The 19,716-nt window shown below is 41.3% G+C and overlaps 1 protein-coding gene across 9 annotated transcripts in view; it reads right to left on the bottom strand.

Annotated features, from left to right (window-relative positions):
* The window catches only part of EPHA7 (EPH receptor A7), a 283,691-nt gene that overhangs the window by 251,630 nt on the left and 12,345 nt on the right, over positions 1-19,716 (bottom strand). The window contains exon 4 of one of the 9 annotated variants that reach the window (XM_073589553.1): positions 1,454-1,739. The exons of 6 other annotated variants lie outside the window; for them this stretch is intronic. In XM_073589553.1, coding sequence (XP_073445654.1) covers positions 1,723-1,739 — 17 coding nt within the window. In that variant the 3' untranslated portion in view covers positions 1,454-1,722. Of the gene's footprint in view, positions 1-1,453; positions 1,740-14,720; positions 15,315-15,338; positions 17,103-19,716 lie in introns of those variants that run through there. 2 more of the 9 variants (XM_073589552.1, XM_073589551.1) reach the window with 2 other exon arrangements.

Raw genomic sequence — 19,716 nt, 5'->3', positions numbered from 1 at the left:
ATTTTTGGTGCTATATTCTCTCCACTGCTCCCCGAGTATGATACCCTATGGTCATATTCTAGTGTCTTCATGCCTGGCCAGTCTCAGACACTAAGGATAGTCCTTTGTAGTAATGGTTTCCTATTCCTATTGCTTATATCACTTATTTTTTTCATTTTTATAAAAAAAAAAAAATAATATATATATATATATATATATAAAAAATTTTTATTACTTTGCTGGTGCAATACACACAAAACAGTCTTATCAAAGGGACAGCAACTTATGCATCATCTCCCTCCTGTTCCTGCGGACTGTTAGCTGACCACTGCCACCATCCTCTTCTTCACACTGGCTGAAGTCAATGGTGGGCAGGGGTTGGCAGCATTTTAACAGTAATTAAACAAGCTAATGAAAAAGTAGCAACATGGTTCAATATCCATGTAATTATAGCTAATCAATGTCACATCTAGTTGCCACAGAGGACAGAAATGTGGACCGATCGCTAAATGGAAAACATGAGAAGAGGGATGTGGAAACTACAAACACAATCAAGAGAGTCCATTTATATTAAAAATATAATATTTTATTGAAACCTTAGATATTAAATAGACAGCGACAGGTGTGGGGTACATCCAGTGCAACCATCAGATGCAAAAGTTCAGATAAAAAATAAAGACACCCTAACCAATGGAACAGAGAATAGTAAGTCCAAATACAGAGGAATGCCAATGTGACCACCTCCACACTAGTTACTTATAAACATACCTTTGGTTAATACTAAGTATACAGCTTGATAAATAAATACATAAAAGAATCACATTACATCCATATGGCCAAATTGAACTCCTGGAAATACACAAATGGCATATCACAGAGAATTGACCAGTGAAAAATCAATTAAAGCAGGGCTAGGTGGGATCCAAAAGGATGCATTTAATCAAATAACTCCAAAATATGGCCATATAAACATTAATAATCTAAAATAGGTCAAAAAAGCCATGTAATTAGATTAGATGTCCAACAGACATCATGAAATGCTAATACGTCATTACACATATACAGATGTATCTACTGATACAGATAACAGATGTCCAAATATTGCATTGATAGAAATCACATAAAGGATATAATCCATCTTAACAGGCTGCATGTCAGTCTAAATTAGGCCAGGGTCACACTTGTGAGTGCAATGCGGGAAACACACGAGTCTCTCGCATCAATACCCGGCACTGCCGCCGGCACTCGGGACTGGAGTGTGCAGCCGCATGTATTTCTATGAGGCTGAAAGCTCCGGTCCGAACCGCCGCCAGCAGTGCCGGGTATTGATGCAAGTTTCTCGCATTGCACTCACAAGTGCCCGGCCTTACAGGTACAGCAGCAATCCAGATCTGAGTTTGAGACCGTGTTCACACAAGAAAATGTAAAACCAAAAAAAAAAAAAAAAAAAAAAAAAAAAAAAAAAAAAAAAAGGGGGTTCATCCTCAAAACGTGGGTGATTTTTTTCTAACTTGTCACCCGCGTTCAATCCATAGGCAATCTATTTTTACAGCAGCAATTATTAATAATTTACAAGACCATTTACAGTTTCTTATGTTAAAGAATTGCAATGTATCCATAAACAATGGATGCTATACAGATGGTCCGTATGGGACCGGGGTTTTTTTTCCATGCACCTATAAAATTGAATGGGCGAGTCTGACCCAATATACGAAAAAGAAACTAGGACATGCGGTGACTTTTTCACTTACAAATTCCTCCTGTGGAAAAAAAAAATCAATCATCTGCGTTATCCAATTGAATAACATTGTCTGAGTGCTCTCTTCGAATTTCGACTTTAAAAGGATCCCTGGATTGTAGCAGTAGCTGGTACACAGTCTGTCAAAGTGCCGCCTTACTTCTGACTTCACCCCATGTGAAGGAGGAGAGAGGGGGGAGCTGAAGCTGCAATCTAGGCTGAAATGTGGCCATAAATACTAATACACCATTGGCTACTGAGTTGCCTACAAACACGCATGAGATAAAACCCAATTGCAGAAGTTTTTTTTTTTTTAATAAATCACCATTTGCCTACAATATATAGTCTTTGCTGCACTGTATACAGCTTGCTGTAGAATGAGTTATCTAAGAAACCATCAGTAAGCTCAATCTGGCGTGAATTTGGGATTGTTATCTGCTTTATCTGAGCTCCTCTCAGCTGAATGATGAACAAAGATCCCACCAAAGGACAGATGAACGTTAAAGCAATAAAGTACCTGAGAGAAGCTCACTAAAAGGACAGAAAAAAGATTAATAAACTCTCGCATCAGATGGACCTGACTGATGGATCCTCAGTTAACTCATTCAGCAGGAAGCAATAGCCCGTGCAATACTGAGGTTATGGAAGGCAAACAGTGCACATTTTAAGGGCATTCAATTGCAAAAATTATTTTTCTAGCCTAAAATCTATTCATTTAAGTAAAAAAAAAAAAAAAGTCTAGTACTAGAACACCCCCTGACATAAGCGATCCGTTTCAGTGATGCACTAATCTGGCGCTAATCTGTCTGCTTATACGTGTATCGAGGTGGTAAATTATGACCAAGTCCCTTGGTTTCACAGACATTAGGCTACACTAGAAACCTGAAAAATCACCATTTTGCCAAAGTGAAAAACGCTCTTTTTTTTTTTTTTTTTTTAAGAAAGTGACTTTGTTCTGAAATCCAGACTTTGTGTGATCAGACTGATGTGCAGACGCCTCATTTCCATCTCATTATTATCCGAAGAACCTTCAATGTTTCTTTAAATTACTATATTATACTTTGTATTTTCCCACTAAATGGAAAACTGTGCTGATTAGAACGCTGGAACCTTTGGAGATTGCAAATGTTCAGTGAAAGCCTGCACCTGCGCATATATAAGTATTCATGACTCTTCCCGCCTGTTTTTTTAGGCTAACGTTTCTCCTAAGAGTAATCCAATTAACCCCCGTGTGAATATGTATAATGACATGCAAATGTATAATTCAATCTTTGGGTCATAGAGGTACATTTCAGCTGGAAATATTAAGGAAGCCATAGGACGCCTATGGCAGAGAGACAATGATATGGATCCAAGGCAAACACATGAGAGCGAGCGGCAGTCGTGTTCTGAAGTGTCACACGCCATTATTACCTTGGTGACATGAATGCTTTCATTGGCTCCGGATAAGGTCATGGAATATTAACTTAATTTACTCTTGGTTTAGAACGGCGGCCCGGTGTCAACAATACAGATGTCCCTGCTCGGCTGATCTGAGCTACAATGTGACAGAGAGCTGCCAGCGAGGAAGATGGATGATTGCTCAGCCTGACCCCCAGCCCCCCTACCGGGCCATAGTTCAGTCTCTTCAGTATCTCTACAATAAGAGGCCTTCTCCAAGCTCCCAGTGGGCTTCAGCTTTATTGGTGCTAACAGGTCCAGACATTTCCATCGATCGCTTTCTATCCTTTTTAAGCACAAGAGCTTGCCCTCTTTGGCGGGCTAAACCCTGGCACAGATGTCTTGGTTTTAATTGCTTCTCTGCTGTCTGTTGGGAAGTATGCAATCGGACAAGCGAAGACCACGTCAACGCGGAAAATGCCTGGCCACTTATCTCAGGGTCCCCATGGCATTTAAAAGAAAGTGATATGTGTTTAGCCTCAAGACGTCGTTAACCACTTCTTCCCTTATATCACATCCTCCTCTTTCCACCTTTTCCGGACTTGTCACATGTTATCGGAACACAACTTGTATATCCATATTTGCAGGCACAAATGTGAATTATCAATTCTAATCATTTTTCATTATTTTGTGCATAATTACATTTGATTTGTCATCATGCTTAATCACTTGATAACCTGCTGGGTAATAATCTCTTTCTCTGCAATACAAAAACATGGAGGAAAGCTCCACTTTCTGCATATAAATTAGTAAAGTAACACTTCATCTTTTCTAAAATCCACAATTACTATAGATGCATAATACAATATTCTGTGAGGCCCCGAGGCAGCACTGTATACCCGCTGGCCCATAGGCAGCAATGTTATATGCTGAGCTGACAACTATTGTGTATGGCACTGCTGCAGCTGTAATGATGACGCCAAAGACACACGACGTCCCTACAGGCTGGACGTGGTAATTAACATTAATTGTATTAGGAGATGGGAAGAGGGAGCTAAATGACTTGTGGGTTATATATGGTGGTGAATGGAATGTATCAATTAAATGATGTTACATATCAAATGAGGTTATGAATGCAGAACTAGTCCCTTAACAAGGGGGGTGGGTACAGGCAGAAAAATATCTTGTTTAATTAGCCCCACTGTCCTGATTTCATTGCTCTGGTTCATTCCCAAAAAGAAAAGGAGTTGCCCCTCCCTTTATTATGACACATGAGCAGTGATATGCTAAAAGGGAGTTCGCCGTTTCATACAGTGCACTAGATAAGTTAAGCCCTCTTGATCATGACTACACTACCGCCCTCGACCAGATTACGCTACCGCTCATGGCCAGACTACGCTACCATGCTCGGCAAGGTGTTACACCGGTCCCCTTCCTGGCGCTGTGCCCAGGTCTGTCGCTGTTACACCTGGCCCCCGTCCTGGCGCTGCGTCCAGGCCTGCCGCTGCTTTCCGTTCTGGGCACTCACCTCAAGCCTCACATAGTAGTGATGGGTAGCTCTACGAGCCGGCTCTTTATAGTGAATCATATGAGCCGGCTCCTGGCAGGGAGCCAATTGAAATTTAAACGGCTCTTTGCCAGTTCACGTTCCACAGTCAGTCCCCTCTTGCCCCGCCCCTCCCGGCAGTAGTCACTCTGATCTTATCCAGGAGACTGAGAAAGAATGCATGCTCCTCCTGCTGCCTTACATAGCACTGACTCACAGCCCCGCCCCCCTCCAATCTGTGACAAGCATTCCTTGCCCTCTTGTGATTGTTTTTAAGTTAACACACACGCTGTGTTCCTGGCAGCCTGCCCTACCCTGGATGGATGTGTCGTGGACGGATACAGAGTGTAACAAACAGTAGTGCATGCAGATTGAGGTGCGTGTAATCAAATCAAATCCTCCCAATTTTGCAACCATATTGGTGACGGTGAGGAACTTGGGTATTAATTTCCTCACAGACTATTTTTAAAATACCCACAAATAAATAAAGAGGGAGGTTGATAGCCTGCAGAGAGAAGAGGAGTGCACGTACAGTGGATAACAAGATGAGTGACAGCCGCAAACGAAGTAGGATTTGGTCGCATTTTGATTACATCGACAACACAAAAACAGAATGTAAAATTTGTAAAATAAAATTGTCATACCGAGCAGGGTCTACCACCAACCTTCACAGACATATTAGAAATGTACATCCAACAGTGCAGATTGAGGAACATGAAAGCACCACTGCAACTACTGGAACTGCTGCTGCAGTGTCTGCAACCACCTCTGAGGCATCAGCTAGACCACGACCTGCAACAACCCAGAGATCTATACTCCAATTTATGCCAGATAAAGTCATGACCCCAGCAAGAAATTATCAGGTTTAAAGGGGTAGGCTCAATTCTCACCTTTCCCGGCTCCAGCGCTGCATTTTCTCTTATGCCCCTGCCTCAGGGGGCGGGGCCGGAGATGAGACAGGCAGTTCTGTGCGCACGCATGACATGCGCACAGAACTCCGTGATTGGCCTCCGGGGACCGATCGCACAGCTCCGTGCTGTCACCGCCCGACCCACAACGGCACAAATTCCTTATCTAAATCCGCCTGGATGCAGATGCGACATGTGACACTGCATTTTCGCTGCAGACTGTTTGCAGCAGACAGCCCACAGCGAACTTGCGAAGTGTGAAGGTAGCTTTAAAATGTGGCACTGATAATTAGGATCTTGTTGCTATTTTGCATGTTCATTTTGTGTTTGTTAAAGTTTTTACAGCAAATAATATAAAATCTGGTTATTCTGGAAACTATTCTGTTTTATGTCATAAATTGGCACATGTGTAGATTTTTACTAAAAGGTATACAATCATGGGTTAACACATACCAGAATTTGGCTTCAAATTTAAAGCCAAAGGTAATACGAAATGAAGAGCCGTTTTCGGAGCCAAAAGAGCCGGCTCTTTTTGGTGTGCCGATCCAAAAGAGCCGGCTCACAAAAAAAAAAAAAAAAAAAAAAAAAAAAAAAAAAAAAAAAAAAATCGCATTTTACCCATCACTATCACATAGGCAGCAGCCGGCCTCCTCTGGATCTCATGCTGCTGCTCAGCGTTCTGGCCTCCCTCTTGCCGCCTCCTCCTGGCACCCTGTGAGGAGATCAGTAGCTAACACTATTAGGGCACGCCTGCCCGCTCTCTTACCTTCTTAAAGGGGCGGCGCGCATTATTCAAAAAATACAATTAACCAATGGCAGCATACTGGCTGCTATTTCTGGCTTCTCCTCCATAGGGAGAGTGCCGGAGCAACGAGTATCTAGCATTGCTACAGCCGGTTCTCATGCTAACCTGTCTGAGCTGCAGTCTCTGTGCATTGTCTAATGCGCTCTGTTTCCACAGCATATCAGTATCCTGTGTTACCTGGTTATATCAGCAACCATCTGAGCCTAAGCCATCCTGTTCTGCCTACAGCCATCCGAGTCCAAGGACTGTGTGACGGTCACTGGAACCGACTCCTTACCAACTACCCGGATCCAGGACCCAGCGCATTACGGACTCTGCTGTAACTTTTGTTATCCCTTTTGGTCCCGCTGGGACAGCTGCCATGTGTTCAGGGTCTAAGGGTACCGTTACACCTAGCGATGCACCAGCGATCCCGACAACGATATGACGCGGTCAGGATCGCTGGTGCATCGCTAGGTGGTCGCTAGCGAGCTGCCACACAGGCAGATCTCACCAGCGACATAGCGGGGGTCGGGGATCGCTACTTACCTGTCAGATGCGGTGATCCTGACATCCTCCCGCCCGCGTCCTCGCGTTGCTAGCCGGTGCCACAGGAAGCACAGCAGGAAGTGACCGACGAGAAATGGTCCAGGAGCTTCTCACGCGACCAGCGATAATCAGCGGGGGAGCGGGTCGGAGGTAAGTATCACATGCAGCGATATCGCTAGCAATATCGCTGCAACGTCACAAAATCGGTGACTTTACAGCGATATTGCTAGCGATATCGCAGTGTGTAACGGGGGCTTAACTTGAGATAGCATCAGTGTCCTCCGGGTATTCCATCCTGACCCTGCCTGAGGGGCTTTACTACGGGTGCCCGGGGCTCACTAGTCACGCCCCCTTCAGAGCCCCCCGGACCGAGGTCCCAAGGTTCCACTTAAAAAATAAAAACGAATGTGAACTTCACCATCTCTGCCTCCGCTTCTATTCGTTACACAAGGCTATGCTATCGCCCACAGCCAGACTAACCTACCTCCCTCAGCCAGACTACACTACTGCTCATAGCCAGACTTCACTACCACGCTCGGCCAGACAGCTATTAACTTGCACACATCACTAGTCCCATGCCAACAGAATAGGTGTTTCCCTTTCTGTGTTGAAGCAAGTGTGGAAGCAGAAAACCACAGCAGATGTCCAGACAAATATATTATTTAGCTGGAAAGACCCTTTAATCCACTGTCAATGGGACCTGATATAGGACAAGTGATCAATTATTTAAGATTTATTTTCCAGACATATAAAAGCAGTTTTTAGTAGTGAAACTGCAGGAAAAAAAAAAGTCCAAATTGTGAAATCTGTGATCTTCTGTAATTTGTTTTTTTTTGTGAAATGAGATACCGCAAGTTTCCTAGTTGGATTTCTCTGCTTAATCTTCTGGTCTGTGTTGGAAGCAAGTGTCAGATTATCAGATGCCGGACTTACGGTAACAATTTTCACTATACTTTATTATTTGAAGGATACCAAACACAGGTACAATGCACAAGGAAGGTGTTGTCTGTTTTTGGGTAGAAGTTGTATTTTAGGCAAACACACAGTTAATTTGGCTACTATTTATTATTATAATTGCCCAGCTAATGGCTCACCTTTTCTCTATTTTTTTTCCATGGTTACATAAGTTGTGTTTTTTTTGTGAAGTACGGTATTGAACATATTAGTGGCTGTTTATATTACACTACAAGGGTGCATTCAGACCTCTGGTTTTTCACATATGAGAAAAACAGTCCTAGTTTCATCAGCGATTACATAGATTTTCAGAGTGACCTCTTAATTTCATCAGTTTTTCTTGGCTGAGGATTTAACAAAAAAAAAAAAAAAAAAAAAAAAAAAAAAAACCACACACACAAAAAGAATTTTCTATCTAGCAGTCTGGGAAAAATTGGTCCGCATTCGGATGGCAAGCTGAATGCAATACGATTTTTTCACAAAGCCATATACTTGTATTGCCAAATGTGATCCGACACTCAGATCAATGTCTACAAATTTGCGTGGATCGCAGTCCAAAAGAATAATAATAGTAATCAGACATCTGAACAGCCCCATAGACTATACTAGGTGTGAGCAGCGGGATAGCTTTTACTCCTTTTTGAAAAAAAAAGTCAACTAAGTACCTTGTGTTTTTTGTATGTATTACTATTTATGTTCTTGTTGCAGTGTTTCTGCACTTCATTTTTATTTTAGGTTATATTTTTATGGCCACAGTGTGTATATGCATCTACATATTACACTTATACAGTGTTTCAGGCCTTTGATTTTGGTTTTGCGTCAGTTTCTTGTACATTTGGAGATCTGGCCGCCCCTTTCGAACTGTGAGCGTTATCTACTCAGCTTCCAACAGTAACTTAGCGAGAGGAGTTACTAGAGTTAGGGACCATCCCGATTGGGTGCACCTTGTTGTGGTGGGATGACTTTTATACTTTTTTTTTTTAATTAAAAAACGTCAACTATATGTTTTTTCATAATGGGTTCATATTTAGGCTACACTGCGTTAGGGCATCCGTTTAACGGATCCGTTAAATGGATGCGCTAACGCTGATGGCATTTTTTGACATCTTTTGTGACCTAGCGTTAACGGTATGTGTTAAAGCTAGGTAGCGCTCAGGTACCATGAGCTACCTAGCGTTAGCCCATACAGTTCTATGCACAGCGAACGGGTCCATTCGCTTTGCGTTACTGCCAACGCACCCAAAAACGCTGCAAGCAGTGTTCGAGGGTGCATCATGAATTAACGCATACTTGTTAACGCATGCCGATTTTGGCACGCGTTAGGATGCGCTACATTCATTGCGGGCAATGGCGGCGTTAACGGTTCTGCTACATAGCGTTAGTGCCGCTTTGTAACGGATCCGTCAGCGCATTGCCCCCTAACGCAATGTGAACCCAGCCTTAATTACTTGTGGCAGCGACTACTGCACATAGTTTTTTCCAGGTTATATTTGTATGGCCACAATGTATATGTGCACCTATATATAACACCTATACTTACAGGGGTTCTGGCCTTCATTTTGCTTAGTTTTAAGCTTTGGCTGTGAAAAACACAGAACTCGTATGCGAAGTATGGACATTGAAAGAGCCCAAATCTGTATAGATGGTACTTCACAGAGACCTGACGGCACATCTAGAACTAGTCTGAATAGGTGCATACCAAAAATCAGCTTACATATCAAACAAGGAAATGGTTGCACTCAATTGCATCTCATATGTTTTTCTAAATTACAAAAGCCATTATGCTATTCGTATTTCATATATTTCATATTTGATATGCCTTAATGCAATTGAGTGCAACCATTTCCTTATTTGATAACTACACAGAGACCTGTCAGCCAGTCTACACGGGCAATACACGGGCACACGCATGCATAGGTACCATCTTCACATGATGCCACAAAGCTGAATGCAATCCTAATATTGTCTTGATCAGGCACAGTTTTAATCTTAGGTTTCCCTGGGTGTATTTACAGCTGCCATTCTGGGAGACAGTAATAAGCTTTAGTATGGTTGTGTACACACATAACGTCCTGATAGGAGGAATATCCAACGTCGTAAGCCGATATTACCAGAGTCAGCTATTTGCAGCAATCAGGCTAATGCTTTCCACATTGCTGTGAACAGCTCAGTTAGTGGCTAATATGTAATATTGTCTGAGATAATAAATCATGAGTTTAATACATTTAGGCCCCTAAAAACCACACGATATGTGTAGCGAAATGAAACGCATCTCCCACCAATGGTGAGAAGACTGGAGGCGAGTTACATTAGTTTTATTGTTATTGTATGTTCTGAACAATAATTAAGACATGAGATAATAACATTTCTCCACAAAGCCAAGCTGTACTCCGGAATATAAAATCTTACTCGGCTGCTTGGGAAATCAGGGTAACAATGAGAAAATTGCTATGCAAGGTTTAGCACTGCTTGTAATATCAATTGTGACAATTCACAATGCAATATCTTCGGCATACCCACAACCGAAATTAAATTCATGAAGCTTTCCTTTCTGTGACCTTGGCTCCACCATTTCCATACGAAAATCAAAAGCAAGGGCAAAATAGTGCTGAAAGCCCTCAATGACGGGATTATTTCACCTCAACACTACATACTTTCCACAATTTACGCCAAATCACCCGAAAATGAATGACTGCCCTGTTCTTACTATAAGGCACCGATATTAATTTGGCTTATAGCTTAAGAGGAAGGGGCGAAGGGCCAGGGGAGCTCATTCCAAGAGTAGGATCATCTTTACGCAGCAATTATACCAATTATTACCTTAGATTTGCTTCCCCAATATACAACTGCCAAGCTGTTTCTTCTATGGGACCATTGTGTTATCAGTCTTCTAATCTGTTGTGTGGCCACACTAGAGAATTAATGTGACAGTGATTGGTAATATATGCTTGAGTGACACTGAATGCCAGTGTGACAATGATGGATAGTGCTTGTGTAGGAATGACAGTGGTTCCTGGCTGCCCAGTGTGACCGGAAGTGAAAGAGCGCAGCTAAGACAATGAGTGTGTAAACAGCGAGCAACAAGAGCACCAGGGTTGCAATTCCTTCCATCCAGACTTTGGAGCATCACATATGTCTCATAGGCTAAAGAATGAATATTAAAATATACAAAATACAAAACAATGACAAACCAATGAGCCACAGTGGCTTGTGAAAGTATTCAGCCCCCCCACAATTTGGAATTTTCCTGTTTTTTTGAGGGTTTGCATCAGTATATATATATATATATATATATATATATATATAAAACAAAAAAAAACACAAGCTTACAGCTATGAACACTTGGTTTTCTCATTGTGAAGCAAAACAGCAAATAGGACAAAATAATATAAAACTTCAGTGTTTATAACTATTCTCCCCTTGAAGTCAGCACTTTGTAGAGCCTCCTTTTGCAGCAATTTAAGCTGCAAGTCACTTTGGATAAGTCTCTATGAGCTTTCCACATCCTGCCACTGACATTTTTACCCATTCCTCAAGGAAAAACTGCTCCATCTCCTTCAAGTTAGATGCTTATATCAGGTGAACAGCAATCTTCAAGTTTGACCACAGATTCTCAATTAAATTAAGGTCTGGGCTTTGACTAGGCCACTCCAAAACACTTACACATTTCCCCTTAAACTACTAGAGTGTTGCTTTAGCAGTATGCTTTGGGTCATTGTCTTGTTGGAAGGTGAACCTCCATCTCAGTCTCAAAGCACTGACAGACTGAAACATATTTTGCTAAAAATTCTCACTGTATTTTGCACCATCCATCTTCCCCTTGTCCTTGCTGCTAAAAACATCCCCACAGCATCCTGATAACACCACTGTATTTCACTCTGGGGATGGTGTTCTTGGGGTGATGAGCCATGTTAGTTTGATGCCAGACATAGCATTTACTTTGGTAGTCAAAAAGTTGAATTTTGGTCTCATATGACCACTAGTGATGAGCGAGTATACTTGTTGCCCGGGTTTCCCCGAGCATGCTCGGGTTATCTCCGAGTATTTTGGCTTGCTCGGAGATTAAGTTTGTCGCCTCAGCTGCATGATTTATGGCTGCTGGACAGCCTGAATACATGTGGGAATTCCCTAACAAACAGGCATTCCTCACATGTATTCAGCCTGTCCAGCAGCCATAAATCATGCAGCTGCATCAACAGAAACTAAATCTCTGAGCACGCTAAAATTCTTGGAGGCCACCCGAGCAACAAGTATACTCGTTCATCACTAATGACTACACAACCTTCCTCCATACATTTGGGGAGTCTCTCATATGTCTTTTGGCAAGTTCAAAATGAGCCTTACAATTTTTGTGTGTAAGTAAAGGCTTTTTTCTGTCCACTCCTCCATAAATACCACCTCTATGGAGCGTACGGCTTTTTGCGGTTGTATCGACAGATACTCCAGTCTCTGCTTGGGAGCTATGCAGCTCCTTCAGGGTTACCTTTGATCTCTGTGCAATGACCTCCTTGCCCGGGTTGAGAGTTTAGGTGGCAGGTCTGTTGTAGTACCATGTTCTTTCCATTTAATGATAATGGGTTAGATAGTGCTTCGGGGAATCATTGGACATTGGGATGGATGAAGATTTTATATATTATATATTTTATAACCCAACCCTGACTTCTCAACAACATTGTCCCCTTGACTTGTTTGGAGATCTCTTTCTCTTTGATCTTCATAGTGTTGTCTCTCGCTTAATGGTATTGCAGCCTCTGTGGCCTTTCAGAAGATGTGTGTATATACCGACAGACCATGTGCCATTTAGTTTGCACACAGGTGGACTTCCTTTCACCAAGCATGTGACTTATGAAGGGAATTGCTTGCAATAGAAATTTTTAGGGGCTTCAAAAGCAAACTGGGTGAATACACAGCCATTACATACAGTACATTTATAAGAATAACTTTTTTTTATTTTTTTTTTACATTCTCTTTTACTATTGATGCTGCATAGGCAGAATCAATAGTAAAAACTTGATCACAATTGTCAAACACTATGCTTGTCAAACCTGTCAAATCACATTCGAAGCGATACTTCAAATCGCTTGGAATGCGTTTGAATTCCGCATGCGAAAACCGCATGTTTTCCGCGGGAAAACGCATGCATTTTTCCCGCAGCAGGAGTTGCGGAAATGCTGCGGAAATTTCCCCAGCATTTCTGCAACGTGGGTACTTAGCCTCAGTGACACGCAGCAGCGACCAGGCCCTCGCTGTGAGATCGCCGATCGTGGTGGACCGTCCTGGACCATCTTTTGAACGTTGGTCTCCCGCTGGCCATATTCTAGAATACCCGATGCGTTAGAATCAGGCCACCATCTAGTAATTAAGTAATTGCCAAGACTATGTCAAAAGTGATCACAAGCCAGAATACACATGTATTCTATGCAATCTGTAACTTAGAAGAATTAGGTGGCTGCCAAAGCTATCATAACCTCAATCTATAAAAACACAGACCACTAAAGATCTTTTACATATATTTATAGCCTTATATTAGTACATGGAATGTGAATGCCAGCCCTGTATTATATGCTGATTTACACAGAAAAGTGCTGTTCAGGGAAAGTGAATGCCTTGCATGATGCTTTTTAGGGGCTGCCGGGCGACTGCGGCGTTATGTGTCTAAATGGTTTGTGCATAGTCTCACAGCATGTCTATCAATCAATGTCACGGCTCTCTGGGATTGCTGTCATCGGTTCGCGTCTGACTGCTTATGAATAAGAATGCTATGTCTCCCTACACATTCATATAGGCTTACAATGCTGGCAGGAGCAGCGGGAGATTATAATGCGGATTAATCATTTCATTTGATCACTTCAGTAGAAAAAAAAAAAAAAAAAAAAAAAAACACTGCTTATCTTATTTACCTGTGACACCTTCTCAAAGAAAGCTGTGATAGGGTCTAATCTGCGATGATTTTCTCGTACACAAAAAACAGACTGATTGATAAAAACTGATCCAAAGCACTGATTACAGAGTTTGGTCAGTGTCAATTATTACCATCAGTTCCATAATTTTTTTTGGAGGGGGGAGACATATTTTTTAAGTTTCTTCTAGCAAACAAGCATTAAAGTCAGACATCAAACAGATGACATCTAAGTGCTACCCGATTAATTTTTTTTTTCCACGGACCCATAGACTTGCATTATAGAGTTTGATATGCGATCCGGATCAAAATTGGACAGGTCTCTGCCTTTTTGGGGGAAAAGACCTGGTCTGTAAAAATCCGTCAAGAGAACATCTCCGTAGACAGAACACGTCCCTATTATTATCCATGTAAACCATGGCTAGAAATCGTTCTTGAAAAACTGACATAAATGAGCCCTTCACCTTCAGAACCATCTAAGGAAGTCTATAAATGAGCCAGTTGCTTAGGATATCCTTTTAGCTTTCAAAATTAGAATCTGGTCACACAGACTGTCCCATAGTCAGTGCTGGTCCAACATCACAGGACCTCCATTTATTGTGAACAGGGGGCGATCGTCCTGTAACCAGTAAAGTGTACAAATGAGCCTGGCTGATGGGCTCACTTCAATAGCCAAGTCAGTCCCCTTCATACACATTGCTGGTCAAATGCTCATGCAGGAAGCTATCTCCCGTGTCACACCAAATGTAGAAATTGCCAGAAGCATTGCTGACAGCGCGAGATCACTGTCGCTTTCAAAGTTACAGAATATTAGTAAGTTGCACATATCACAACAGGAAAATCCCTTTACAAGAAGCATTAGGATACTTTCGTTTGTGTTATTTTCACTTGGTTTTGAAGCCAAACTAGGAGTGGGTAAAAAAAAAAAAAAAATGTTAAGTAGAATAATATATATATATTTTTTTTTTTTTCAATTTACTTGCTTTGATTTCAAAATCTGCATCAAAATGGAGTGTGTAAATGCGCCCTTAGGGCAGTTTCACACGTCAGTGTCTCCGGTACGTGTAGTGACAGTTTTCTCACATACTGGAGACACTGACACACGTAGACACATTCTTATATTCTTATGAATGTGTCTATGCAGATGTCAGCGTGTTTTCACGGACCGTGTGCAAAACACACTGACATGTCCGTTTTTGTGCAACAGCACGGATCACACGGACCCATACAAGTCAATGGGTCCGTGTGTGTTTTTAAAAAAGTCAAAGGGTTAACATTGAAACTAATTTTTCCAATACACGAACAGCACACGGATGGTACACATGGACATACGGATAGCACACGGATGGCCTACGTATTCACATGGACACGGATAGCTCCGGTACCGGTTTTTCCAGACTGACATGGATGAAGCTTTGCGGTCAATGGTGAATTTCTTTCCCTGGATAACAAAGTTCTTGATTTTATCCCGCAGAGCCATTATTTTCTTCGAGAAGTTGTGTGTGCTCAGGGACAGCTAAAGCAAATTTCCAATGTGAAGTCCCAGCAAACAGAACCGCAGCGCAGCCTCACTGACCCTGTGAGGAGAACGTAGGGATGCGTTTAGCCTCGGTGAAAATTCAACGTTCAGAAATATAGTGGGGATTAGATTTTAACTGTTTAGGAGAACAACAAGTACTGCACAGAGAGAGTCCAGGTCACTGCTTTATGGCTACGGTAACTGCTTTCTTTTTTTACCCCTTGATGATATAATTGGTAATTTAAAAAGGACATTTTCCAGGTCCGAGCAAATTTTCGGCAAGCTCTATGAACATTTAGAGAAGTAGAAAAGAGAAGCTAGGCAGCTCATGACTCCAAGTGAGCAAGAAACATACATTAGGTCAAAAATGACGACCACTTGAACTGGCAAGCAGAGAAGAATCCTAACAGTATGTGTAATACACACCTTTAGGTTTCTGGTACGCTACAGTATTTGCCAAAATTTTTCCTGGGAAACCCCTTTAGGATATGTGCACATGGCATCTTTTTCAAGTGATTCCACCGGGAATCCACGTGAAAAAGCAGCCCGTAAAATTAACCTAAAGCACCGGAGCGTCCAAAAGACATTGCCATGCACATGTTCAATCTTCTGTCACTTATGTCAAACGCTTGAGGGTTTGGAAAACTGAAAAGTGGTTAAAAGAAGTGACCTGGGCAGTTGCCACAAGCTCTCTTATCGTAAGCGATGCCATTGCAGGAATTATGGCAAAGCTACCTAAGAAAAAAGGACTGCCGGCATTTTCCTTAAGCGGCTTTACCTGGGAAAAAACAGCGCCTGCGTCTTACAAACAACGTGTGAACGTAGCCTTAATGGAACCATTTTTCCACTAAAATGAGAAACCTGGAAAGTAAAATTGTAGAACTTCATACTAGGAGAGTTAACGAGTCCATTAAAGTACAGGCACACGGCAGCCCGAAGCTGCGAGGACATGCAAGTAGCTGCAGTCTTCACACTGTTCATTACAGATTGATTTTAAAGGTCTGCTTATTGACAATGGCGGTGTGATTCTGCAGATTTATCAGAAGGGCATTGGTTACTGGGAAAACTTTACCTGCACTTTGACTCTGTCACATTGAACGCTGATCTGGGTCTTGTGAGACTCGTTCACAGTAGCACAATGTTCTTTTCAGATAGGATTTTCAGTGTGCATACATGAACGAACAAAAAAAAAAAAAATATGATTTAACAAAAACCTGGCAATCCCCATTAGAAATTAATCGAATTGTAAGGACTGATTTGAAAATCAATATGTCATAGCTGTTCTGGCTCTCTGACAACTGAAGGCATTACACCATCCTTTCCCAAGAAAGTCACTATTTGTGCCTCGCTTTTTCAGTAAACATCCTTGGAAACACAAATGATTATTTTCAGCGTCCTTTCCAGTTTTCCCTTATCTTTGTTTTCAGCGTGTTGTGGGTTTGTATATTTTGGTATAAAAATGCAGGAATTTATTTAGTAATAAGTTCAGAAAATACATCCCAACAAACAAAGCTCTGAATGGGATTCAAGGGTTTTCATTAACAGGAGCGGTAAAGCAGCATTAATGGCAAAGTAAAGTGAAGATAAAAGCTGCACAAAGAACACCAGTGAATAATGGCTAAAAGCAGCAGAATACATATGACAAAAACCACACAGGACTCAAAATGCTATTAAATAGAAAGCGCTAACCCTTCCACTGACATTAAAAGCTGGCTGTGAGTCCGTCTGCATCATTACTGTCCATGGCCCCATCAGCGCATACTGTACAACCGAATCCCGTTCTGCATGGGCTCAGATGCAAGTCTCGACCGAGCCACTGAAGGTAGTGGCAAACATGATGTAAACCCTACCAAAGAAACAGGATTTTTTATTTTTTTCAATGCAAAATTACAGGAAGGTGCAGAAGAGTGCAAAATGCTGGGTGACATTATCGCATTGTGCCAGGTCTCTATAAAACATATATGGGTATGAGGGGATAGTAGGAATGTTAGCCTTATTTTATGTGTATTTTTCAAAAGTGAACAAAAAATTGTGGCAGCAAAGGGGTAAATCTCACGTACCCAACTGTAAAATGGTGTAGCGTCTGCGCATACATAATGTAGCAATATATGGTGGAATCAACTTCATACCCAACATGGACACTGACCTTGTGTTATTTCACATGAGAATGCAAATATTTACAGATGTTGCCATTAAAATAACTAGGACACTAAGTAAAGGGGCTGCCTCTGACAAATGTGGGCCCTGCGGCCGGCCTCTACTGGAAGAGCTCATTTTTGCGGCAAGGAATTTCCATGCGCTAAGGAGATCTAGGATTACATGGCAATCATTTAGATGAAAGGTTGTCCTTTTTATAGGAGAATGACTCATGTCCACCAGAACAGGTGCAGAGCCACTCATACACCCCCTCACCGCCCCCGTCCCATGCCACATTAGTGCAGAATTCAGAAAACAACCCCTTTAGGCTGCATCTTCTCCTATAAATCTTAATGACAATGCAAATACTATTGTGTGAAATCTACACAGACTTTTTTTTCAGTTGGGTCAATGAGGTTTGATATAAAATATGACATTTCTGCTAAGGTCTGCTGCTTCATTCCTGTGTCCTGATGACCGCATATCAGGCTGTGGTGTCACAAGAACTTCTAGAAATAAAAAGGAAGGCTCTGTCTATATCAGTAGCACCCTCCTTCGTGTCATCAGGAGACAGACCAGATATGACAGGTCCATCATTCACAATCCAGCTGATAAGAATGCTGTTACTACTGGGGGGGGGGGGATTTTTTTATTTTTTTGTTTTAACTAGGACCACCAGCTATTTGTTGGGTTTTTGTTGCTTTTATTATATCGTACAACATATGGCACTACAGGCTGATCTATGGTAGAAAAAAAAGAAAAAAAATTTCAGTAGATTATTATTAGCAATTTTTATGGAGTTAATTCTTTGCTATTATTAAACATGGTGGATTTACTGTAAAATACTTGTTTTGCTTCTGCTCCATCCATATGCTTGACACCAAAAACAACGCCATTCGAAAAAAATTGAACTGATTTTCAGTAGCAAAAAAGTCTACAAGAAATCTGTCCGGTGCCAATATACCATAACTTGAAGTCCCTGGGGCCCGAATGGAGAACTGGAACTGTACTCGCGCACACACACGCATGCATTTATCATGTGCTTAAAAAAAATAAATAATAATAATTTGAACTGCTACTTATTTCCTAGACACAAATACAGTATTGTAAAAAAACACTATATACTGTATATTTATTTGATATTGACACAACTGTATTTTAAAAATATAATATTGTTTAACCAATGCAGTAAATATTTATTAAAAATCGAAAAGCACCAAAATTACTAGTTTCTTTTGTTGTTGCTGCATCTCCCAAACAAGATGCAATAAAAGTGAAGCGATCGTGACCCCAATGAGTTTTTTTTTTCTAAAATGTCATACAACACACAAGCCCTCCTACAGCTCCATTTAAGGAAAAATATAAAACTTATTGTTCTTAGAAAATGGTGATTTATATACCGGCCGGCACATATATTATATATGCGTTTTTTGGCAATTTTTTATTATTTACCCATAAAGGGAATGTAGTGTTTTTCAAATTACAATCCATGCTTCAAAAAAACTAATTCCTCATACATCTATGTCGATGGAAGAAAAAAAAAAAAAAAAAAAAAAAAAAAAAAAAAAGTTGTGGCTCTTTGAAAAAGAGGACGAATAAATTAAACCGCGAAAACGAAAATAGTATGTGTCCTTAAGGGGTTTATGTGATGAGAATTTTCTTTATTACGGTATACATGTTGTGCTCTACAACTCACACAAGTGGTAGAAGAGGACATACAAACTCCATATATACATGCGAGATGTGAGCCCAGAACCCCAGTGCAATGAAGGTAAAGGTGATGACCTCTGAGACATTGCCCTGCCAACCTTAAGCAACCAAATAGTAGCTCTTGAATCAAATTTCCCATTCAGGGGACTAGAAAAGCTCGGTGACAGCCCCTGTGGTACAGTTAATTATAATTACAGCAAATATTCAGTATTTGCAGCAATAAAATCTGCTGCAAATACTGATGTGTTGGCAGGAAAAACACTGCGCAAATTACTTGCGTTTTTGATGAGTCTTTTTTTCCCCCTATTCATTAGAATAAGCGAAAAATGCTGCAAAAATGTGTGTGATAAGTTGCAGATTTAAAACTGCTTCCAATCTCCAAGGAAAAATAAGTGGCGTATGCATGGGATTTCAGAAATCTCATTCACTTTACTGGTACTGCAAAACGCTATGGTTTTTTTCCAGGACAAAAACGCAGCAAAAGCACAACATGTGCACATACTCATTGCTGAACCTACCAAGTTTACTAGAAATTCTCACTTTTAATATATCTCCTCGCTTAGCCAACATGGGGGCTCAGTGGTTAGAACTGTAGCCTTGTAGTGCTGGAGTCC

The sequence above is a fragment of the Dendrobates tinctorius genome, unplaced genomic scaffold, assembly GCF_039654945.1.
Source record: "Dendrobates tinctorius isolate UK_male_01 unplaced genomic scaffold, ASM3965494v1 ptg000111l, whole genome shotgun sequence".
Taxonomy (NCBI): Eukaryota; Metazoa; Chordata; class Amphibia; order Anura; family Dendrobatidae; genus Dendrobates; species Dendrobates tinctorius.
The sequence above is the reverse complement of the archived record's forward strand: the minus strand, read 5'-3'. Positions and strand labels throughout refer to the sequence as shown.